Genomic DNA, 25,491 nt, shown 5'->3' on the forward strand with positions numbered 1-25,491 from the left:
CACTCGTTAATAAAGATTCATAGTAACAATTTCCATTTAGACAAATTCTCAATAGGTAAAGATACTGAGATTTAAATGGTTGCATCAATCAGATACCTTACTGCCTATTAAATATGCAATTAATTTAGTCTCATACAAACAATATTTTTTGTCCGGTGACCTGGATTGCATCGTTGATGATTGACAGATAGCTCAGCCTGTAACCTGTAAGCCAAGGGGTTAGGGTCATCTTTTATTGTACAGTTCATTCATATATGAATAAAATCAATTTACGATCCTTCATATTCCAGGTTGGCTTTTTATCAGAAGATGTGAATACCTTAAATCATCACCAGATCAAACTCTTTCCTCTCATTAAATACAGAAATGACCCCAAACAGGGTCTAGTTTTGATTAATGGATAATGTTAGAGAGTGAACGTCAGCCTACCTGCCTCTGCTGCCACACTGAAAGAATGAACACACCTGGGCAGGTAAGAGCATAACTGAGACAAATGTAGCCTCGGGCTGGTCGTATCAATGAGAGAGAGCGAGAGAGAAAAAGAGAGAGAGAGAGAGATATGAAACAGTAGCTTTCATTCAAAGTGAAATGGACAGTCCATGTTTCTGAGGCACAAAAATAAGACTAAGATTAATGAACTCAAACAGTTTCATTTGATTTGAAAACAAAATGTATTTTTTCTATAGTGTTTAGAAACAGTAAACGAACTGTAGGGGGAAGGTTTTGGGTCTGTTCCCAACTGACAGATACAGACCTGCCATCCAGGAGGTCTCCCGCCCAGTCGGGCTGGGATCAGGACCGTTCGCCATCAGGAACTGGAACGTCTTAGTTTTTATCTGAATTTGTGCCATTAATTCCATTTTCATCCCTTTATTTTGTTAGGTTTTATGCAGACTTCCTTTTTTTCTTTTAATGTTCTTTCAGATACATCTGTTTATTGTTTTATAGTTTGTTTTCCCATAGGTTAAGGTCATTCATTCCTTCATTTTCTTGATCCGTATCCCAGCTGAATACGGACGAAAGGCACGGCACGCCCTGGACGAGCTGCCAGTTCATCACAGGGCCAGACAGACAGACAATCATTCACACACACACACACACACACAGAGGGTCAGCGTTGGGTATATTGATGAGTTTGATGGCCTAATCCTAGCCCTAGCCCAGCCTCATGGGTAGCACAGACCAGTGCCGTTACCAGGAGCTAACGAAGCATTACAAGTTTCTCCCGTGTGCCGTTCCCGAGCCTGGATAAATGCAGAGGGTTGCGTCAGGAATGGCTACTACTACTACTACTACTACTACTGTACTTTCAGCTTGTCCTGGGAGGGGTCGCTACAGCAAGTCCTTTGCATCGTCCTCCCCAACACCAGCCACTCTCACGTCCTCCCTCACTACGTCCATGTATCTTCTCCTGGGTCGACCTCTAGCCCTGTTCCCTGGCAGTTCCATCCTCAGCATCCTTCTACCGATATAGTCCCTGTCTCTCCTCCGGACATGTCCAAACCATCAAAGTCTGGTCTCTCTGACCTTGTCTCCAAAACGTCTAACCTTCACTGTCCCTCTTATTGTCTCATTTATAATCCTATCCTGGTCTCTCCCAAGGAGAACCTCATCATCTTTATCACTTCTAGCTCCGCCTCCTGTCTTTTCCTCAGAGACACTGAGGAGGATTTAAAAAATCCCATGTAGGTAAATCAGCCATGCAATTCTTCACATGACCACACGGAGTCACTGTTGGCATTACAATAATAAAGCCCATGTCGGGTTTTTTTGATGAACCATGTAATTCTTTGCATGACCACATGGAGTCACTGTTGCTGGGAATAAATCAGACTTGCGCCCGTCTCTACTTTGTGCTCTCACCCGCGCGCAGAACTCTGGGAAACAGAGTCCACCCTCTAAATAATTCAAGCCCTCTTTCTGCTTCCGTCTCTCCCATCGCTAACAACATGCCGGCCGTTCACCACAAGCTGCTCCTGGAGGACGCCTTACAGGACAGCCCGCAGGTAGGCCGCGCCAGGCGTCATTAGGTTAAAGACGCGTTTAAAGACAACGCGAGCGCCGTAGGTTAGCATTACGAGCTACATGCTCGCCGTTCGGCTCATCTCCGGTCGGAGGGGCCACCCCGATGCATCCAGTAGCTCTGGGGACCACCATAGCTCAACCACAGCATCTCCAGCGGCTCGTTGCGGGTTCCAAATGTCGTGTGAAGTTAGATTTCAGAATCAGAACACGAACTGGAGCCGAACCCTGCCCTATTCGCTGCGAATGGGAGGGGTTTCCATTTTCGGACCAGCTCGGAACGCGTCAATAGTGAGCAGCGAACGGGGCGACAGCAAAGATGTCACCAGTGTTTTAGTCTCGGGGTGAAGCCAAACCAGTCTGTTATTCACGCGTAATAAGTACAAGGTTCGGATTTATTGATGGCTCCTCCCACCCCGGAGGTTCCCCTCCTCGTCTCCCGTTCAGAAAGCGCTTTATCCCGGAGCAGAAATGGGAGCAGCCGCGTCTCCACGTCCAAAAGCTGGCTTCTTCTTCGCGTCTCCGTAAACAGACTTCAGCCAATGGGCGTGCTGCTCTGATTGCTCTGCACCTGTTTACAGACACACCTGCGGCCACTTTGCATAGCCAGCCTGCACCGAACCCAACCCGGTTCCAAAAGGAAAGCTCGATCCAGAACGGATCATTCTTTTGGCTGTTCCTTTAATGTAGGACGTGTCAAAAAAAAACAACAACCACAGTTTACCCAAACCCATCCGATGTATCTAACACACCTGTTCGCATAAGTGAAAGCCACAGGCCTCGGTTGTATCTGTGTTATTTCCTATTTGCTCTCGTGCGTTAAAATGTCTGAACTCTTCCAGAGTGCGTGACGGCGGCTGAAACGCGTCGCTGTTCTGTCCCGCAGACCCGCTCGCTGCTCAGCGTGTTTGAGGAAGATGCTGGGATGCTCACCAGCTACACCAACCAGCTGCACCAGTCGCTGCAGCGGGTATTTGGAGCGCAGGTACCGAGAACATCGGCGCTGTGGATCAACTCGACTATTTGTGCCGCGTCGTTTAAACATCTGACGTCCTTTTTAAAAGAAACGTACAAAAAAAACAAAGAATGGATTCAGAGGCTACAGATAACGAACGAGTGGAGTTTGTGTAATTCAGAATCACTTCTCTCCTCACAACTCGTATAGAATGATGTCTGACTGTTTCCATTCTGACCTCTGACCTTTGACATCCATCGACCAATCAGCTGCAGACTAACCCCCTTCATTCTTTGCCTGCGTCTGCCCACAGAGCGAGATGGGATTGGCCACGGAGCAGCTCTCACAGCAGCTCCTGGAGTACGAGAAGAAGGTCAGTACGGCCAATCAAGAGCCACCGAGGAAGAGGATGCTGATGAAGTCAGTCAATTCAGCTGCTTCCCTTCTCCTGTCTAGAACTTCGCCCTTGGAAAAGGTGATGAAGAGGTCATCGCCACGCTGCAGATCTTTGCCAAAACCGTAGGAGAGGTGAGCTGATGATGATGATTGTTGGCTTGGGGGGGGGGGGGTCCTGATGATGGGGGCAGTCAGCACACTCCAAAGGATCCGGGTCAGAGTAGAAGTCGTCGCTTGTGTAGCTGCTGATTAGCTCGTTGGTGTAGCATGAGCTCCCGTTTCAGCCGGTTTGTGAGGCTGTTGCAGGAACTTCAAAGATGGCGCTTCCTGCCTGTGACGTTTCCGTGCGTCTGTTGTGTGCAGCTGAACTCGCTCCACTCTGAGCTGGCCAATCAGATGGCTGATAGCATGGTGTTCCCACTGATCCAGTTCAGAGAGAAAGACCTCACGGGTAGGAACGAGCACACGCCCGCACAAAACGAAATCATCTGAATAAGACCCCGAATGTCTGCTGTGACCGTTTATCCGTTACGGAACCCGTTCTCCGTTTATTTCTCTATGTTCTAACTCGTGTTTCCTGTGAATTGCGCGTTTCAGAGATCAGCACGCTGAAGGAAATACACGGCATCGCCACCGACGGTGAGAACAAAGCTGCAGCTTCACAGGTGAATGATTTCCTGCCCTTTCTCTGATCCTCCCGTCGTCTCCAGAACACGAGGCGTCGATGGTGAAGTACAGCCGACTGCCGAAGAAGAAGGAGAACGAGAAGGTAGCGCGAGAAAGAGCGTCTAGCTGCGCCATGTTACTGCTTCTTTGTGTGTGTGTGTGTGTGTGTGAGAGAGAATACGTTTTACATACTTGGGGTAGGACTGTGTGCACAGCTTGTGCAGGAGACATGCGTCGATGCATATTTGCATGCTAACTCCTCCTGTGTGGGCAGCTGAAGTCGGACTTGGTGAAGGAGGTGGCCTACACCCGGAGGAAGCAGCACCAGGCCTCGCTGCAGTATTACTGCGCCCTCAACGCCCTGCAGTACCGCAAGAGGATAGCCATGCTGGAGCCCATGCTAGGCTACGTCCAGGCACAGGTGTGGGCCGTGGGCCAGGCTGAAAGGAGTCCAGTTAATGTTCATGACCACGCCTGCAGTCACGTGACCCGGGATGAACCCGCCAAAATCTGCTCATTATTTCAGATCAGCTTCTTCAAGAAAGGCATCGAGCTGGTGTCGAAGAAGATGGAGAACTTCCTCTGCTCCGTGTCCAACATGACGCAAAAGTAAGCCTCCGTCGTCATCTTCATCCCTTCAGTTCCTGGTTCGTGCTCGCCTGACGGGAGCGCTTCCTGTCCAGCATCCAGGCCCAGCTGGACGCGGAGGCGGAGAACATGCGCGCGACCCAGAGGGAGCTGCTGTCGGCGGAGGACGACGTCTACATGCCAGATAAAGACGTGGAACCTGTCAACCGCACGCTGATCCAGAAGGCGGGTTACCTGAACATCAGGAAGTGAGATCGATCGCACTGTCGCCTGAAGGGCGTTCCCTCTTCCTGCACAATAGTTTAAGGGGAAATAAATTCAACAGCGGCGGAACGAGAGCTTCCATCTGTCCTCATTTTGTATGCGTGGACATTTTAATGTTTCGTAGGGAATTGGAGTCGATCAATATTCACCCGTTGCATCGGGACGGCCTGTCACAAAACGCGCGTCGGTGAAGATGCAGCAAACAATCCGGCGCGTCTCAAAGTGATGTATGAGACAGGAAGCTGCTTAATGGCTGGGGGGGGGGAGGGGGGCTGCAGCGCAACCTGGATGTGATTTAATGAAATGTCAGCGTTGTCAGACTCGCTGCCTCGTCTTCGTCAGATTGACGATTGTCTGGAGCAGAGAAACGGACGTCCAGACAGTCTGATCAGTGTTCAGAAGAAACAATTTAAGGGACTCCAGATTAAAGGACTGAGATATTTTCTGTGCTTTTAAGGATAGATTTTCTTGAAACTTGTGATTCATAATTATTTTAATTGAACTGGAGACCCCATGGAGCCAGATTAATTCCAGATCGAGATTAAAGCCTTTCGGTTTTTGAGCTCGTCTTCGTTTTACCCGAACACGGTCCAACCAGCCGAGCCGACTCTCATCCCCTGTGCTCCAGTAAAACCGGCCTAGTGACCACAGCCTGGGACCGGCTGTACTTCTTCACCCAGGGAGGGAACCTCATGTGTCAGCCCCGAGGGGCGGTGGCGGGGGGGATGGTGCTGGACCTGGACAACAGCTCTGTCATGGGCGTGGAGTGTGAAGACAGACGCTACTGTTTCCAGATCACCTCTCCCTCAGGCAAAAAGTACGTGCCCCTAAGAACAACAACAACAATCCTAACGACATTAAACACGAATGAGACGTTTGTTTGCAGGTCGATGATCCTACAGGCTGAGAGCAGGAGGGAATATGAAGAGGTAAGAGTCTTCCTCATTGGTCGCCCTTCATCGTGTCTGATGGGCTCTAACGTCCATCTGTGTTTGATCCCCAGTGGATTTGCACAGTGAACAACATCTCCAGACAGATCTACCTGACAGACAACCCTGAGGTAACACTACTCCACACAGCAGCTCCAAACACGAGGAAACGCGTCTGCTTGAGATCGTCGCTGGTTTCTGGGCTGGGATTCATCAAATCGGGCTCTTAAGAGCAGAAGAGACACCGAATAAAACAGATTCAACTGTCTGATGACTAAAACCCTTCATCTGGTGGAAGACAGGAAGTGCAGCGTCATAGTATAGATCATATGAAAACTGTATTTCAAACATTTTCAATCGTTTAAATGCATGTTAAATGTATATTTACTTTAGTACGTTTCTTGCGTTTCAGGCTGTCGCCATCCGGTTGAACCAAACCGCCATCCAGGCCGTCACGCCGATCACCAGCTTCGAGAAGAGACCCGAAGGCTCACCGGACCCCGACAGGTGAGTTCACGACGCAGCAAAAGTGCCTCTCACTTGGGGGGGGGGCGCTTCAGAAACGAAGGCAGGACTGGGTGTAAACATCATGGTGGAATAAACAAACAAACTTATAGAAAAAGAAGGGATTCAATGAGATCATGATTCTGTAGCTCCTGGACTCAGTCTTAATTTTCAGGCTTATAAGGAAAGCAGCAAACAGCAGCACGTTAGCATGTCTGGCTATGTAGCTAACTTCCTGCATAACGTAGGCGCTGAGCCCAGCGTTGGCATTGCTGCATCAAGTTTGTAGATAAAGGTTAGCTAGCTAGCTGACGCCCTCGGGGCTTCCGCTTTAAACATCTGTTTTCCGGTTAATAATTCCTCGTCCCTTCGCAGAGCGAAGCCGGGGAGTGTCCCGGCTGCCGGTGGTGGAGCCCAGAAGACCGGGGCTGCCTCGGAGCCGGAGGACCTGATAGCCCCCGGGACGCCCATCCAGTTTGACATCATGCTTCCTGCGTCAGAGTTCCAGGACCAGAACCGGGCTGGTGGGAGGTGAGCGGGAGGTGATCTCCTTTCCGTCCTTGACGGCTCACCGCCGTCGCCTCACTGTTTTCGGTTTCCCCATCAGACGAACCAATCCCTTCGGAGAGACCGATGACGACTGCTCAACAGAAAGTGACGGTAACCTCCTCCTCTAAACGTCCTCTCTGCGTGTCGTCGAGCGACGCCGACGTGTTTAGTGTTCGTGTCCGCAGACGCCCTCCTGCAGCAGGTGTTCGCCGTGCGCTTCCTGGGCTCGATGGCGGTCCGCTGCAGCAACCAGGAAGTGATCTACGAGGCCATGAGGCAGGTCCTCGCCGCCCGGGCCATCCACAACATCTTCAAGACCACGGAGTCGCACCTCATGGTGACCAGCAGCAGCCTCAGGTGAGGTTCAGTTGGCGTCTCCGTCGGACCGACGCGACGGCATCACGGTCATCGCCATGTTTCATCTCCACAGGTTGATCGACCCTCAGACTCAAGTCACCAGAATAAGTGTGAGTTTGATGACAGAGAGTCATTCGGCTTCTCGCTCGGATCATCCTTTGAAAGCTTCATTCTCTCCCGACCTCCGACCTCTAGTTCCAGCTGGAGGAGGTGTGTCAGTTCGCCGCCCACCAGGAGAATGGGAGGCTGATGGGATTCGTGGTGGAGACCAGAGACTGGAGCGACGGGGACGAGGAAGGAGAGCCGTCGTTTAGCGCCTTCGTCTTCGAGAGCAACACGGAGGGAGAAAAGGTTTTTTAATCACCAAACATTTGTTTAGAGAGGAAACGAACCGATGAAGGAATGAAAAACACATATTTTTATCTCTCCCCCCCCCCCCCCCCCCCAGATCTGTTACACCGTCAGCTTGGCCAAGGACATCACAGAAGCTAAGAAGGTAGCGCAGAAATGCAATCAGCTGTTTCTCTGTGTGACTGAAGTGTGATGTTTTAAATATGCAACAAACCATAATAATGATGTACCTCCTGTTGCATTCAGAGGGTAAGGGGCTCGTGTTTCCCTCATCCTTTGAACGATTTGGTCCATTTCTGTCGCTGGCGTCATCATTTCTGATATCATTTAGGCGATGCCAACACCAGAGCATGATGGGAGCAATAACGGAGAAACGAATGTTCTAAAACCAAATGGTAAATGATTTCTAACCGGCCTGGACTCTCTTCCTTCAGGACCCAGAGGCGCTGGCCCAGCTGATGAAGAGCATGCCTCTCACCAACGACGGCAAATTCTTGCTGCTGGAGCCCGAGGCGGGCGACACGCCTGACGGGCCGGGACAAGAAGACCTGGAGTCCGAGGCCTAGTCAGGACGGACTATAAATGAGGAGCAGGGCCAGAGACAAGGAGGCGTTCCAACACCCACATTCTCCTCTGCCTGCCTGCGTTACTTGGAGGGTGTTAGCGGGTACGTTAGCATGGACCAAAAGGCTCACCTGTCCCGGCTGAATCTGGCTTTACAGCAAAAGGGACTGATCTGTTGTCTTCTAATATCTCAGCTCGCTAACGGGAGGTGGGGCCGTTTATTCTTTTATGTCGTTTCACACGTTAACCTGTACGTGATCGCTAATGTGACTAGGTTGGCATGGCGACTACAGAAGTTATTGCACTATGACCCTTTGATGAATGAAAATCAGTTGGGCTGCTTGGACAGGAGTGACTTTTCGTTTCCCCACTGTGCGCTAAATCCCGACTCTTCTAAAACCGGTTACCGTCACATCCGTTATTTCCTGAACTTCACACTGCTGGGAAGTTCCTGAATCCACAAAACATTCCTGGAGCCTCACAGCCAAACACATCTTTGTTCAATAAAACATTTTAGAAGATGTAGACGAGGCTGCTACAGGAACAGCATGCAAACATTTTGGGGAGACTATTATCGTTCCTCAAACAGCTTACAAGACAAAATCTTCTGGAGCAGGGAAAGCCATTTCATTTAAACTGAACTAATCCAGACCTAACACAACGATTGTTTCAGCCTGTGTAAATAGTGAGTGATGTTAAAGCAGAGTCGGCGCATGATTAAATGTCCTTTGGAACTCTGAGATGGGAAACGTGAACTGATCAGACGTGTTTGACGTTCACATTTGTTTTGCTCACACCGATCGGAGCGATTGATCGACCGGTCTGTCCTCCAGTCTGGATCTCAGCTGATCTGGACTAACACAAACTAAACTAAGAAACTATTGACAACTGACATCACTCTCCTTCCTCTTTCGGCTCGTCACAGCAATTCAACCTTCTAGTCGATTGCATGCTTGGTTCTGGCAAAGTTTTACACTTTTGCGGATCCAGAATTATGGAAGGTTGCCTTTGAGCTCAGCATGAACGGTGGCTAGCAGCTAGCCTGGCTCGGAGCGATGGCTTGTGGCTACTTTCCCCTGAGCTCTAATTTAAGCCAGTCTAAATGGAAGGAAACACTAATTGGATCAGTTTTTCCTTCAAACTGGATCAATGATCGCATCTGGATCTGCGCCACACTAAAGACGTTGTCATGTATGCATCATTTCATCGCAGTCGGGCGTCCTGCATCATGTTAACCATCACAAATAAGTGTAGCGATCGATCGTCTCACTGTAGTAAAAAAACTCACCATGTAAAGTTCGCTGGCCTCCACCAGTCTAGAAACCAGACCGGGATGACGTTCTCTCCGTAAAGAGGCCTGGATCCAATTACCCATGAGCCTTTGCACTTCATTTGTCCTTTTCAGACCAGTGTCGACATGCAATCTTCAATAAATAACCTTTTTTTGTGAACTGAAATGAATGTTTCTCTTTCATCGCAGAAGAACCACATCAGAGGAAACAGATTTATTAAAGACTTTTTTACATTTAAATATAGTTTAGGCAGAGGCGTTTATGCTACATGCTTTAGCATCTCGTCGTCTGCATGACCCGACGGAACACAGGATGAGTGTCCACCGGATACTTCACCAGTACTCGGCTCAGGAGTCTTTGTAGTAGTTGTTGAAGTTGATGCGGAGCAGGAAATCCTCCAGGTGAGGCTGGTAGCCTCGGTTCACCAGCTTGGTCACCACTGAGACCAGAGAATAGAAACACGGTGTTAAATATTAAAACGGTACATCCCATAATGCATTGCAGCAATGACCGCAGTGACTACATGAAGAGGACTGTGGTACAAAGCAGAAACTAAACTTTATTTAAATGAACAGCATCCTCCTCACCTTTGAACAGGAAGTGGGAGTAATACTTGAAGGTGTTGTACGACTGCTGCATGGCGATGAAACTGGGGTGCACTGCCTCCCCCTGCTGGCTGTCCCAGGGCTGTGCGATCAGCTGAGCCCGAAACTTGAGGACGAGGCTGAAGATGCTGTGGATGATGTTCATGACTGGGGCGGCCTTCTCCGTCAGCAGACTCCTGAGGAGGCGAAAGAGGAGCGTTCAAGAGGCGGGATGAGTTCGACACGGAGAAGTCTGATAACGACATCTTGTCCTGATTAAATCATTCAGCAGGTTCAGGAGTCGCCTCAGATCCAGCTGGAATATCAATCAGCCAGCAGCGAGGAGGCCGGATGAATTTATTATGACGGCGGAGACTCAGAATCTAAAGGAATCAGTTCCTCGCCTTTCATTGGTGTATCTGCTCCAGTTCAGGGAAGCATACAGCCCAGAATATTTACACTGAAATGACATGATTTAAATTAAATCAAGTACATTTAAGGGATTTAAATCGTGAACTGGGCCGTGGGTTCTAACGGTGGTAACTGGTGCATGGAGGAGAACGCAGCGATGGCCTTTGGTGGATTTCAGAAGGAAAAAAAAGCTGCTAAAACTGATTTCACTTCACAAGATGTGAAGTAATCTACTAAAATGTGTCTCAATAATGATAAAAAGCATTGTTTATGTATGTAACACATGGTGCACCAGCAGTTCCCGTCCCCCACCTGAAGATGGCTCTGTTGAGGTAGTCGGCGTGGGTGCGGTGGATGGCGTCCAGGTCGCTGGCGGCGGCCAGCTTGGTGGTGAACTCGCTCCAGGACACCTGAAGGATCTGGTTGGCGATGTAACCCTGGATCACCTTAACGAAATGCTGCATCTCGTGTCGGTAGAGCTGCAGCTGGCGGAACTGCACCGAGCGTCCAGCGCCCTTCAGCAGCGCTGAAACGATCAGATTATAGATCCGGTCTAAACCTACACCTCAACAGAACGACGGAGTTCACACCAGTCGTGATCAGGATCAATAACGCTCCTCTGGGTTAATTACAGCGTGAACAGGATCAATACTCTAACCCAGCAGCACTCAGAGTTTCACAATAATCCTCCTGCACACATAAATCATAAAGGAATTGCAGCATCAATATCTCATAAGGAACTGAAGCGGGAAATAATGCGAACGTTAACTCCCCAGAGGGGGCGGAGTCTGTATCAGAAGTTCTCTCACCTGTTCTCTTGAGGTGGAACCAGACCTCGCGGAGGCTCCACACCATGTGTTTGAGCTGCAGCAGGAAGGAGAACAGGCGGTTGTACTTGTTCATGCAGCTGTCTGTGACGACGATGTTCAGCGGCCAGTCCACCTGGGAGACGACGCCGAGGGAACACGAAGCAGGCGCGTGAAACAGGGCGAGGCGTGAAAGAAGGAGGAACGGGGGGGGGGGGGGGGGGGGCAGGCAAAGGGAGATAGTGAGGGGAGGTGAGGATGATGGCGCACCACCTTCATCAACGCGAGAGAACAGGAAGTCACAAGAAACACGATATGTGCAGCATCACAGCACCTGTCGTCCAATCAGCTACGAGCTCCAACGTCTCACCACCTGGCAGGCTAACGATGTCGCACACGACAGCCTATCACGTTCACGCTGCCGTGCCTCACCTTGTAGCGCAGCTCCAGACAGTTGAGCGAGTCGGGGGCGTGGGGGTGGAAGGTCTCCGGGAGGAAGCGCAGGGCGAAGGTGAAGTTGGCAGCGAGGGGCGTGTCCCCGTGCAAACTGTACTGCAGGGCCTTCATCAGGATGGAGTTGAGCACCAGAGGGGTCAGCAGCTCGCCTGGGGTCTGGCCACTCACCAACTGGGGGGGCGGGGGGGGGGCGGGGGATAAAATCAGATAAGAGCTTCCATTAACTGATTATTAGCACAGCTCTGAAGGAGGAAACTGGTGCCATCATGAGAAAAAGGACAATCTATTCACCATGAAGAGGCAGTCACACAGTGATGATGTCACTATGTGGTGACATCATCAGCCTAATGCTCAACCAACGCCTCCCGATCGCTTCACCCTGCAGGAATCAGTAGTTGGAGTCCCCGGCTAAAATAAGACTTTTTTTTAATAACGACGGATATTTTACATAGATTGTTTCTACTTGTTTTATATTTTATTTTACTTTTACTGCTTTAGCTTCGCAGATATAGAGTGGAACCTCGGCTCTCGAACAACTCGGTTTAAAATGTTTAAAATGCCTCGGAAGTAAAGCGAAGCACCTTCTCAAACAGCAGATCGCTGAGGGACTGAGCGAACTCGCCGTCCTCCATCAGCAGGAAGTGGCGGAGCGCCTCGAAGTGTCTCTCCACCCCCAGCCCCACAAAGAAGTAGTCCACCACTGCCTTGTTCACCAGAGACACGCTGAGGAGAGGAGGAGGAGATGATGGGATGAACATGTTGCTGACTGAATCTACCGGTGCTTCTTCGATGATGACTAAATCCCATTACTTTGAATTACTCCTCAGCAAATCACGTTTACGTAAGGGTGGGGTTTAGGGAATATTCTCTTCAGCTGGGAGGAGATAAAAATAGAGTGAAAAATCTCTAGCGAACTCCACAACATCGTCTGAGTAGTGGATGAAAATGTGTGTTAGCGCTAAGCCAGCGTTAAAAACGTTTGTGCAGAGAAACATTATTCACACAAAGACCCGCAGGAACACTGCAGAGGAAGAATCACTCGGAAAGAAGGATGAAGATCAGGGGAATGATGTCAGGGAGCTGTTCGTCATCAGGGATTCATGGAGCTCATTAAACTGAAGCACCCAAAGGCTTTTAATTGGATTAGCTTCCTGAGCTTAGATAAAAACGTATTGAAAGACAGTGAATAAAAACAAACCAAATGAGAATTTGCCTTCTGAGACATCCGGAGTCAGATTTAAAATGCATTCTGGGAGCCTTGAGTTTTCAACAAGAACCTTCTCACAACAGTTTCAGAATAAAAGCTTTGGGGTCCTGTCCACTGAAATGCCAAAGAGCTTTTAATTTGAAATGGTTCAGGAATAACCTGCTCCAACCGGTTTACCGGTAAATCTGACGACTCAGCAGGACGTTAGTGTAATGTTTTTACTCCGCCCTAACAGACACTCACTGAGTGATGATGGGGGTGGTGACGGAGTGTTTGATCAGGACGGGCAGGGAGACCATCTCACTGAGCTGGACGGCGGTGGTGTCGGTGGGTTCCGCCGGGACGCCCCCGGGGCCAAAGGGGCCCCGCGCCACCGGCTTCAGCAGCTGGCACTCGGGGGACGCATCTGTGAGACAAGGCAGGTAAACAAGAAGAGATGCTGTAAATAGGCATTTACTGAATGGTTTCATTAGGTGGGGATGATCAACTGAAAATTGATCGTCTGTTTTGGCGATTGGTTCCAGTTAGAAAGGCTGAAACTTTAACATTCACTGGCCTTCTTCATCTTTTCTGATGATATTGACTTTCAAACGACGGCAGGGATTTGATTTATTTCTGCACCTCCCATGAAGTGAATGACTGATGGACAGTATTTAAAGATCACTACACTGATATTGATCATTTACCCAATGGGAACAGAGATATCTTCTGAGTGGAACGCCACGCTGTGAGCTGTTGCAGTATTTTCTCCTTTCTCTACGCTCCATAAATAAACATAAATCTCTGGACTGATCAAGTATGTGGCAAAGATATTCAGCCGAGCGGACCCTGATTGATTTCATGGAGAAGCCCTCATGAATACCGGGAGCACGACTGAACACACAAAGACGACGCGTCCGACCCAAACACAAAGACTTCTGAAATATCACCACGTCCTTCTCCACCCTCAACGGCTGCCGACGGAGGAAATATTTAACATCACTCCCGAATGCATTTTCATCGACATGAAATCAGCTCCAATGCTTTGAGGTTTCGTATCATTATTTGACACGACGTGTGGCGTATATTGTTGTTGGGTTCGACCCGTTTTTGAAACACATATGCCCACACCTATTGACAATTTGGAGTGATCGGTTTACCTAAATTGCATATATTTGGAGGTGGAAGGAAGCCGGAGAACCTGGAGAACATGCGAACTCTGCACAAAAAGAAATCAAACCCGGAACCTCCTTGCTATGAAGCAACAGCGCTACCCACTGCACTACCGTGTCACTGAATGAAGCATCATCGTGTCTAAAATCTAAATAAATGACATTTGTTAAATGCTTCCTACTGACCCATTAGGGTGTAGCAGTCCTCGTAGTGCTCCACCTGGTACTGGGCAGACAAGGAACACAGATACTCCTGCTCAGATGTTTCTCGCTGCTCAGCAGAGCCGTCCGACTTGACGCCTGCAGTGAGAGGTAAACAAATTCTCCTGTAGTTTCACCGACGATCACCATGAACGGGTCAAAAAACATTCTGTCTGATTCAGCCAACACAAATTCAACAGCAGAAACTAAACAGTTGTAATATGGCAAACAGACTTTTAATGGAACAAGGGAATACCACAGCCCAGTTCTCTTCAGATTATACTGTAATTAAATATAAGATTTCTTTCTACAACTACTCATTTTATACGATCGCCTCTCCTGCTTTACCTTTCCCAGCTTCAGCCGCCTGTTGATTTCCCTTCCCTTTGCCCTTCACCACACACCCGACTCCAAGTGAAGAATCCGACGAGTGGCCATAAGCACTGCCTAGTAGGGTGGGGGCTGGTGGCTCCGCCCCTAGAACCACACAACCCACCCCGAGCGCCGAGTCTGAGGAGTGACCGTGGGCGCTGCCGGGTAGAGGAGAGAGTTTGGGTTCTTCTCCAGAAACTACACATCCCAACCTCAGCGCCGAGTCCGAGGAGTGACCGTGGGCGCTGCCGGGTAGAGGAGAAGGTTTGGGTTCTTCTCCTGAAACTACACATCCCAACCTCAGCGCCGAGTCTGAGGAGTGACCGTGGGCGCTGCCGGGTAGAGGAGAAGGTTTGGGTTCTTCTCCTGAAACTACACATCCCAACCTCAGCGCCGAGTCCGAGGAGTGACCGTGGGCGCTGCCGGGTAGAGGAGAAGGTTTGGGTTCTTCTCCTGAAACTACACATCCGAACCTCAGCGCCGAGTCTGAGGAGTGACCGTGGGCGCTGCCGGGTAGAGGAGAGAGTTTGGGTTCTTCTCCTGAAACTACACATCCGAACCTCAGCGCCGAGTCTGAGGAGTGACCGTGGGCGCTGCCGGGTAGAGGAGAAGGTTTGGGTTCTTCTCCTGAAACTACACATCCGAACCTCAGCGCCGAGTCTGAGGAGTGACCGTGGGCGCTGCCGGGTAGAGGAGAAGGTTTGGGTTCTTCTCCTGAAACTACACATCCCACCTCCAGCGCCGAGTCCGAGGAGTGACCGTGGGCGCTGATCCTAACGGCCGAATCAGAGACATGACTCTGGACTTCAGGGCAAAGGGGAGCAAGTGTTGCCTCAAATTTAGCCTGCCCCATCTGTGCGTGAACACCAGAGGCATCGCCATGGAATCCAGGCGAAGGTGTGAAAACCATTGAAAGCGAGTCGCCATCTTTTAGTTCTTCACCAGAGACACAAGGCAGAGAAATACTTCCAACTGAAGCCGGTGGTTCAGCAGCACCCGCTTCACCTTCACGTGCATCCGACCTCTGCTCCCGCTCCTGCTCGTTGGCGATGGAGCTCCTCCCATCCGTGAGCTGCTCTGAACCATGGGGTCTGGACCTACATTTATTCCGGGGTCCCTCCGGGGTGCCCTGGCCCAGAGCGAAGCTGGATTTGGAAGCTTGGCTAAATACGCTCGCTTTGGGAAGACCCTCCTGAACTTGAGAGACATTCTCCTCTATGAGAATGTGAGAGAAAGAGGGATGGTTCTGGATCACATGTGGACTGGCCTGGCCTGTGATACCCTCGAGTGGACTAAAGGGGGCACTAAAGTCATAGTCTACTGGCTGTACTGCGGGACACCCTTCAGGTAGGTCAGAGCCGATCTCCTGCAGGGCCTCGTCCACCTGCCGGCTGTCAGGATTTGTGGTTTCAGGAAGAAGATCATTGACGCTGATGTCCGGGGAGGTTAGGGGCTTGAGGGGGGGTGAGGGTGCACCAGGTTGTTGGTGTATCTGTGAAGACAGAATACTAATGAGGCAGCACACACACCTCCTAACAGCCTGATTAATCTGAAACAAGCGAGAGTTCATGTAGAAACAGTGTGTCGTCATACCGGCGCTGGCTGTGCTGAGACCGAGGACAGTCCTGCACTGGGGGGTCTCCGCTGGCCTAAAGGGTATTTCTCCAGCATGTCCTGCAAATGAGTCACGAGAGCTGAAATCTACTGCCAAAATAATACTTTCTCCTCTTCAATGCGTTTCCTGCAAATGCTTCTTAAAAGTAGGAAAGCACTCGGAGACCTCCGCCGAGCAGCTCATTCCCCTCCCAACTGGATTCACACCGTCCACATGGTGATCTGGATCATCGCCAAAAAGGTTCTAAATTGTTCTTGCTATCTTTATACACTAACCATGAAAAGTAAACGTGAATCAGAGTTGATATTTGATCAACCGAGCTTTTGAGGAACAAAACCAATGACCGACTGGAGATGCAGAACCCGAACCACAGCAGTCATCTCGTCTCGGGCGTCTCCGTGAGCTGCTTCCTGTCTCTCATTGGTTGGAGACAGAATAATGTCAAACAATAGCTGTTTAATTCACCTCAGTCTGCTGTCGGTCACGCGTGAAGAAATGAGCCCTGGCTTCGTCAAGTCGCATTCTTTGCACCCGCCACATGGCCCGCCTCTCTCTGTGGGCAGCCTCCTCTGATAGGCGGCTGTACTGAGCAATCAGCTCCTTCCTACGAGTCACATGGTTTAAAGTCATTCAGGGAGGATTTTATGCATGTCTTTATTTTTAGCATCATATGATGATTCGATTTATTAATGAATCATTCTATGTAAAATGCTTTTTTGTTTTTCTCCAGTTATTCATAGATATATTCTATGACAATCTTTTAATTAAAAATGATTAAAAACCATTCATAAAAATTATCAAAACTGTTGCTGATTAAGTTTGTGTTGATCAATTAATTCACAAATGTGTCGTGGCTAATTAATAACGTTTCCACCAGGAAGCAGGAAAAACTTTTCTTCCTGAACTCCATAAAGTCCTTACAAAAGTACTTTCCCTGAATAAATTAACATTAATATCATGATTAATATATTTCATTTTCATTGACTAATTATCTAACTATTAATGATCAGTGTTTTTTGATCATTTGAATTCCTTTATAGGAAACGTTTTATGTGCTTGTTTGATTTGTTTCATCACAAATAAAAATTAAAGCCATTTTTCTTCAGACCAGAATGATAGAGAGAGAGAGAAGGTAATTATTTGGATTAGATATTAATGATTAATCAGCCATTGATCAGACCTGGCTCTCTGCTCCAGCTGCTCCTCCAAAGCCTGGAGTCTCTTCTCTCGGTCCCTCAGCTCCCTGGCAAAGCTGAAGTCATCCCCCTCCTGCTGTTTCCTGGCTGCACTTCTCCACTGGAGCCGACCCCCCAACCCCAAACACACACACACACACACACACACACACACACACACACACAAAGTCTTTAGGAAGGTGCTGATTATTAATCAAAGACGATTCACAGCTTAATGAATTAATTCCATTCTCAGAGGCAGAAATGCTTCTTATTCTAAGACACACAGAACATCGTTTTTCCCTGACTGAACATCCACAACTTGCTGCATGTTCAACTCGGGTAAATAACGAAGTGACGAAAGTCCTAAATCACTCCAGCATTGAACGAGTTCCTCCTCCCAGCTGTGTGACTGACTTTAATAACACACAAGCCAACAACCAGACACACTAAAGGCAGGTGCCCCCATTCACACACTCCTCTCCTCCCACCTCTTGCTGCTGGTCCAGGTGGTGCTTCAGCTCCTCAAAGCGCTCCCTCTTCCTGGCCTCCTTGGCCAGACGCTGCGACACCTGACGCCCTGCAGGAGCCAGAGAGGAGACGGTGGGAGATTCACCCTCCACGTAAAAAACAAACGCACCAAAACACACGGAGAGCGTCGGGCCAGATTCAGCACCACCTTTCCTGAAAGTTAGCTCACACGATTCAAAGTAATAAATGATGAGGAGTTAAACTGATCAGAGTGCTCCTCACGAGGAGGAAAAGTTACAAAGTCATTTGTTAAATGTATCCTCAGCAGAATGGGAGGTGTCCATATACTTCCTTAGCTGTATAAAACAAGTGTGTAGCATGTTGTGTGTGTGTGTCACACAAACCGCGGATGCTCTCCAGTGTTTTGACTGCCGACTCCCGGACCTGACCGATCAGCTCCTGGCGTGCCATTTCCACTCTCTGGGCCTTACAATACAAAAGACACGAAATGTCATTAACAGAGATCTCCCTGCCTCAGATATCCTCCCCCCCGTCTCTCCTAACCTAGCAACAAATCAAGCCTCAGGCTCGGGCAGCATCTTTTTTAGGGACTCGTGTTGTTGAACTCCTAAATCTACATGCTTGTTGATTCATCAGTCACTGTGTAATTGAGCGAACCTCTTCCACCTCATTAATTATGTCTAGCGAGGCGTGGACATGTTTGACCTTGTGGTGCCACTTCAGACGGAGGCTTTTAGTTCCGAGGCTCTCATTAACATTTTTCCACTTAAGATTTGGATTAGACCAAATGAGCCGCATGGTCATTTGTTTGATCTAAAAACTAGTCTCCATCTTCTCTACTCCATCTAAGAACCTTCACCCGACTACAGAAATAGGGGCAAGTAAAGAACGACTTCTCTTTTCGGGTGATCAGAGGAGCGATCATCATCAAAGTTCAGCCTCTAGAATTAAATGCGATAAAAAAAAATAAAACACACACAACGTCATGTGTGTCAGTACCTGCTGCTCCCTGCTGATGGCGCTGTGCTTAGCAACCCTCTCCAGGCGTCCGCGGTACACGGCGCAGTCCCTCTCTATCTCCTCCACCTCCTGCAGGGAGAAGGTCACGGCAATGCGAGGCATGGGCAGCTCCGACCAACAGATATAGTGCTGGGGAGAGGAAAATCTGTCATTTAACCAGATCGTGCTGAAAGTGGCGCCGTGAACGGATGTTACCAAACACACAGGCTGGACGCCGTTCTTCGGCAAGCATCCGATTTCTAATAAAGCGAATTATAACTGCTGGATTAGCTCGTTTTTCAACACAGCAAGCCGGTGAATTACGGCAAAGTCAGACGGAACCTGCTAGAAATGCAGCGATGCTTGCACAGGTACACCTAAAATAAGACTCCGGTGATGCAGCGTTTCCCCTCATAATACGCCACATTAAATAGCACATTAGCAACGATGCTTTACTTTAGCATCTTTCAATCCATAAATTCACATAGGTTCGCACCCCCTGCAGTTTGTCCAGGAATAACTGAGCACTAGATTAGCATGAGGAGAAACGCTAGCTGTAGAATTAGAGGCTGCAGGTGAGGCAGGTCGAGACTTGACAATGCATCATGTCTGGAGATGGGGGGGGGGGGGGGGCACAGAGGGGAGAGGACATTAATACTGTTAGATTAGAAAGAAACGCTTCACTGGGGCATTCATTCATCTGGAAAGCTAAGCTTACTGTCATCACAGCAAATGAGGCTTCATTCATAGAGATAACGGCAGAAAGAGCCGGGCGCCAAATGTCATTTATAATGAAGGGAAGGTTTAGTGTACAACATAAACGGCTTCAACACGCAGTCTTCAGTCAAGAACATGATTACAAATTAACACTTAAATGCTTGTAATTTCTACAAATATATTTTCCTTTCATTAAATAATCATTCAAGCAATTTTAAGGGCAAATGTTTCTTAGAAGGTCCCATATTATAAAATGGGACCTTTTATCTACACTATTATGGTGATTTTGGTTCCTTATCAATCCAAAAACAGTTAAATAAACCATCCGGCCAATCCTTTGATGTTCCTACTCTCACCTGTGGGTAGGATCATCTTACTCTGCTGTGGCAGGACGATCACTGAGGAGCGGCTTCAGAGGCTGACCTGAGCATCTCTGAGCCAAAACCGTAAACTGAACACGTTACAAAGAGGAAAAGTAAGGGAGGAACCTGTGGGCAGCAGATCTTCAGGAGGTTGATGGTCTTCCCGCAGACGTAGACGTCGTTGGCGATGTGTCTCAGGAACAGCGGCACACAGTCCTCCACATCCTTGGAGATCAGAGTGTATCCTTGGACCCAGAAGTGTTTGTCTGCAGAATGTTCACCCAGAACACAGGTTTTCACAGAGCCAGGGTAAATCTCCCAACTTAAGCCCTCCTGGAGGATCGCTCCGGCTGTACTCTTGCCTAAAACTTTTCCTTATTAGTATGACTTACGGGGCATGGCAGGAACCTGATCGCTTGAATTAACACTTGGAAATTGTTAGCGCTTAGCTCAGTGATCCCGAGCAAAAAGCATAAGAGAACAGGAACGTTTGCTAGCCTCCAGCCCGAGGCTTGGCAGGAGAGCTCCGCCGCTGATTGCCTCCCCGGCTGGAGGACTTCAAGGAGAACAATGACATTTGCGTGTCCTCCAAAAACGCAGGAGCGAGGAGGTTCACTGCAGGAGTTGATGAGGTGTAGCCGATGAGCAAATGAACCTCTGAGCCAGACGGCGCCGAGGTGTTGGGCCGACCTTGGGGTGCCGTGTGACGCACAACGTTTGGACAAGCTGTAGCGATTTGCTATACGACTGTATTTATGGAGTCCTGTCCGGAACACAGAGCGGGGTTCAAAGATTCTTTTATCATCACTCATCAGTTCAGCTTAAATAAGTTCAATCAACCAGCGCCACCAAACGGCAGCTCAAAGAGAGCGAACGTCTACAAGGCAGCTTCCCTCCAATGTCACCACCAGTCCCCCTGATAGGCTGACCCTCATCACGTGACTCCTGGACCCTGGAACAGTGTGGCGGGTTCCTTCAGGATCCATTTAGAAACGGAAGAGTTCACCGTTTACTTTGCCATGAGTGTAAATATTATCAATCGGGAGATAATCCAGCGTTTCCACCGATGGACGAATCCTCTGCTGGCGCCGCCTTTGAGCTGCGACAGACGACAGCATCTTCAAATCAAACAGTAAATAATAAAGTCTATTAAATCTGCGCTCCTCCGGGGAGAACAGACGGGCCTATTTATCTGCTCTGAAATGATCGTCTCCTACCGAGTCAAGTCCTCTCCTCTCCTCTAAGGGACACGTCTTTAATTGGACAATAAAAATTAACTTGGCTCATCCGGGTTTGTCGAGGGGAAGAGAAACCAATTAATTTCAGAAACAGTTTGTGCGACTGAAGAGAATAAAGTAAGGCTTTCTGTTTGTTTGTCACTGTAGGTTACCGGGCAGAGACGACATCCAATAATTCCATGACCCCCTTTCTAGAAACAAGGACGTTTCCAACCTGGCAGTAAAAGTTCTGTTCCGCTTCACCACGAGAACCTGCTGACTGAAGCCAAAATGCTTTATGCGATATCGCGCCGCATCCTCACCTCTGAAGCCGAGATAGTCCTCGTTGACCTGGATTATGAACTCGCCATAAACGTCCCGAAACACGCCGCTGTACACCCAGTCAGACACGAACCTGAAAGGAGCAGAGGCGGACTCGTTAGCGGAGGAACGGCGAGTCCAGCGTGCCGGTGAAGACTTCTGGGATCGGGCTCACCGTGTGTACGGCTCACAGCTGCTCCTCAGCAGCGACAGCAACACTGGATAATTCTCATTGCTGCAGTTACTCTGGGCTTCGTTGTACAGGTAGGACAGCAGTTTAACGCCCTGAGGAGGAGAACGCCGCACTGAGCTGGACACGCCATCTGATAGGCAGAACACTGGATGACAACGCCGGAGATAAAAGAACTCACCACGGGGAAGATAGCCTGGCTGGGACCCGAAGGCCCGTCCACACAGCACAGCTCCGACAGATACCTGAGAGCAGGAGAGATTATTCAGGCTGATAAATCTAATCCAGGTCATCTCCGGCCGTGAAAAGGGATCAATGTGTTAAAAACCCTCTGCAGCCAAGACCAAATGGAAATCAGAGTCAGCTGATCAGCGTGAGCCAGGACACGTTAGCGTCCACACTGATCTGAAGTGGGCGGGGTCACATCTGGACTCAGAGCTGTCCACTGGAGATCAAACATTAACACCAGGCTTCAGTATGAACGACCCAAACAGACTCCCTCCATCACCGTTATGCTGATGGAAGGCTTCGACCTCACCTCAGCTGCCGGCCCACTTTACGGAAAAGGAAGCCGATGGTCAGGAGGCTGAGGGTGGGGGGCGTGGTGAGAACACAGGCCCTGTAGTAATGCAGGTACTTCCGGAGACCACCGGTAAACGCCTGAGAAAAAACGCACACACACACAACAGCCAATAATCTGAAAACATCCTCCAAATAACTTCAGGAATTAATTTCAGTTTTCTGAGGAAGTGTTCCTTCAAAGATGCTGTTTAAAAGCACACACTCCTGAAACACAAACACACACACTCCTGAAACACAGACACACTCCTGCAACACAGACACACACTCCTGAAACACAGACACACACTCCTGAAACACAGACACACACACCAGAAACACAAACACACACTCCTGAAACACAAACACACACTCCTGAAACACAAACACACACACCAGAAACACAAACACACACACCAGAAACACAAACACACACACCTGAAACACAAGGCCCTTTTTGTCGGCGCTCTGCAGACCGAATCGGCTCAGCCTCAGGTAGTGGGTTCCGTACTGGGCCAGCTCCCCCAGCAGGCGGGACACACTCTCTGGAGAGGCTCCCGACACGCACACGCCAGGCCTGACATGAAACTGAACGCTCTGAAGACACACAGAGAAACAGATGGCAGAGAACATACACAATAGTACAGACTAATAACTGCCAACGAAACAGCCTGCAGCCAGGATCCACTGTGTAAAGCTGTGATATTGAATTTTTGTTGAGGTTTTCAGAGTCACCTCCATGGTGATTCCTGAAGGGGGGGGGGCGTTATTACATTAAACAACAATATGTGATTAGTTTTCCTTTATGTTGACCTTTCTGTTGTTGTTTTATGAGAACAGTACTCAAAGCTCCAAACAGGACTCTCCTGGGGGGGCGAGAAGCAGAATATTCTGCATCCAGCACAGAGACAATCCCAGTTTAATAAACACGTCAACAAGCTGCTGCTAAATCTCAGCACTAGATTCCATCTAATGCAGTAATAACATATTCGATTACATTACAGTGAGTTCGATGTTGTGAATACTGATTTTCTTCTGGAAACAATAAAGCAACAGACGAGATATCCTAAGTGATCGTTTGCTGCAGTTTGTTAAAGCTCAGGATTTTATTTTATCTTCACAACTTGACTGCTCACACTTCTATACAGTCCCTGCAGGCTAATCGACATTAAAGGGTGAAGCTCGCAATGTTAAATTATACATTTTGAACTTTGTCGTCACTTTCAGCACAGATCCCCAAAACGACAGAGCAGCTGCATTCTTTTTGAACTTTACAGACTGATAGAATGCTGTTTGACTGGCGACCTGGTTGAGAGGGAAGGTGGTGGACGCCACTCCGATCAGGACGTTCATGAGGTCGGTCACCAGCTGAGTCTGGGAATCTTGTGGCAGGAAGAGGAGGGGCGAGGGGGTGCTGGTGCTGACCACCCTCATCTGACCCTCCCACAGACGATAGAGCTGGTCAAAGGCTTCCCTGCCCCCCTCCGTCAGATAGAGGGACTCCCTCTGTCCCGGTGGGCTAAGAACAGAAACACATTTGGTGTGCAGAGTAAGAAAATGAAAGCAGAACGGGAATATGGGCGGAGCTCTTTCAGACGCTTTTGATTATCGGTACCATTTAAAATACGTTTTGTCTTTGAACAGCAGATTTAATGACACGCCTTTTGAGATTATCGCCTTAAATGGTAAAATCATGCAATACTAAGGACTAGAAAAAGAAGCCGAGGTGAAGTCGAACCTCTTTTTGTGATTGAGCCCGGACAGACCTGCAGATCTAAGACCATGAGCGAGGACGCAGAGATCTGAACATTTGACAGACGTTCCACATGTTATGTCCTTGTATTTAGATACTTCTTTTAAATACTGCAATCTTAATAAATTGTTGTCTGGAATACAAGTTTAACAAACGCATAACCTACCAGCCAACGGACTCCCAACAGCGCCGCCTCCCAGGCTGAAACGTTTTGAGCGCCTCCCAGATATCTATGTCTGGAACGGGGCTCGGCTCTGACTGAGAGTCCGGGGTCAGGTTTGAAGATGACTGGAAGCCTTCGTCCTCTGACTGGTCCAAACAGGAAGGGACCTGCACAGACAACAATCAAGCATAAAGATTCCTTTGCATAACCAAGGAACAACTTAAATTGAGCATAGATGTTAAACTAATACATATATCCGTACCCTTAAAGCCAACCCGGTTACGTCGATATTACTGGGAACTGGCGGCAGGTCCAGTCTTACGTCCATGTCTGAAGTACGCGTGTGCTGCAGAGCTCCAAACAGCGTCAGCCTGGTCTCTTTCTCAAATCTTTCTTCCGCTTCCAGTTTAGCCTTCAGAGCCGGCAGCCCTGTGCCTGGGGGGGCATCCATAAGCCTCTGAGTTCCACACAAGGTCTCTAAGGTCCCCCATTCCTCACCACAAACCAGCCCCCAGGCTCGGGCCTCGAGCCGCTGCAACTCTTCGCTCTGGTAAGCCCACGGTTGAGGCCGCCGCAGGACAGGCCTCTCCCGTCTCATGTAGTCCCGGCTGAAGGACGTCACGGGAGGAGGTGCAGAGCCAGCCAGGTTCACCAGGAGATCGAGCACCGCACCCAGCTCCTTCAGGCCGGAGGACGCTCCCTCTGGCAGCCTCTCCAACTGCTCCTCCAAATTCTCCGCCTCCTCTCTGCACCCCGCCATCCGCAAGTCAAAACATATCATCAAGATTTTGTTCCTGGGTGGGGTGTTAGCTGCGGCACCGACTCCCGAGGCTGAAACTTTAGGTCCATCTTGAAACAGCTTCGACAGCAGGGCACCATAGGCACACTTCTTGAGAGCTTTGCGAAAGCCTTCTCTAGAGATTCCTCCCAGGGCACGACGTTTCCACGACACCCCGGACAGGCCGGAGTCACACAGGGCACCCAGCAGCTCGGGGATGCTGCTGCTGGTGCAGCTGGGGTGCATGGCCGGAACCTCAGGCTGTATGCGTGGAACAAATCGGGATGCGTTGGAAAAGTGTGGCTCGTTTTAGCAAATTAGACAGCATGTAAACAAAACCATGGGCAGCTAACGGTGACTAGCTGTTAGCTGCTAAACCAGCATGTCGCTATGTCAGCGCTGCAAGCAGCAAAATGAAGACAGAATTTTAGTTAGCTAAATTGCTAACTAAAACTGTCATTTTAAGAAGACGAACCATATCGTGGAGTGTTTCCTGTTGTTTCAGTCTGTTTCAACCTCGCGTACA

The 25,491-nt window shown here is 49.1% G+C and overlaps 2 protein-coding genes across 2 annotated transcripts; one reads left to right on the forward strand and one right to left on the reverse strand.

Annotated features, from left to right (window-relative positions):
• Positions 1-1,949: 1,949 nt before the first annotated feature.
• Positions 1,950-9,602, forward strand: appl2 (adaptor protein, phosphotyrosine interaction, PH domain and leucine zipper containing 2). The gene is made up of 21 exons (XM_068739177.1): positions 1,950-2,006; positions 2,909-3,007; positions 3,291-3,350; positions 3,434-3,505; positions 3,737-3,824; positions 3,971-4,012; positions 4,084-4,142; positions 4,314-4,460; positions 4,566-4,648; positions 4,723-4,875; positions 5,520-5,708; positions 5,778-5,820; positions 5,895-5,951; positions 6,233-6,327; positions 6,700-6,855; positions 6,932-6,984; positions 7,059-7,230; positions 7,304-7,340; positions 7,426-7,581; positions 7,679-7,726; positions 8,016-9,602. The coding sequence occupies exons 1-21, from the start codon at positions 1,950-1,952 to the stop codon at positions 8,145-8,147; spliced, it is 1,998 nt and encodes a 665-aa protein (XP_068595278.1). The 3' UTR covers positions 8,148-9,602.
• Positions 9,603-9,641: 39 nt separating this feature from the next.
• tubgcp6 (tubulin gamma complex component 6) lies at positions 9,642-25,211 on the reverse strand. Its single transcript, XM_068738946.1, is given in 24 exon segments — positions 9,642-9,876; positions 10,025-10,218; positions 10,745-10,958; positions 11,242-11,374; positions 11,671-11,865; positions 12,276-12,417; positions 13,145-13,307; positions 14,239-14,344; positions 14,582-16,117; positions 16,204-16,299; positions 16,706-16,844; positions 17,421-17,536; positions 17,907-17,995; positions 18,291-18,372; positions 18,907-19,056; positions 20,112-20,251; positions 21,526-21,617; positions 21,699-21,808; positions 21,895-21,958; positions 22,252-22,373; positions 22,710-22,868; positions 23,577-23,790; positions 24,191-24,354; positions 24,450-25,211. Coding segments are annotated over 24 exon segments (5,274 nt in total). The 3' UTR covers positions 9,642-9,784.
• Between the last annotated feature and the right edge of the window lie 280 nt (positions 25,212-25,491).

This window comes from Brachionichthys hirsutus, chromosome 5, assembly GCF_040956055.1.
Source record: "Brachionichthys hirsutus isolate HB-005 chromosome 5, CSIRO-AGI_Bhir_v1, whole genome shotgun sequence".
NCBI classification, from domain to species: domain Eukaryota; kingdom Metazoa; phylum Chordata; class Actinopteri; order Lophiiformes; family Brachionichthyidae; genus Brachionichthys; species Brachionichthys hirsutus.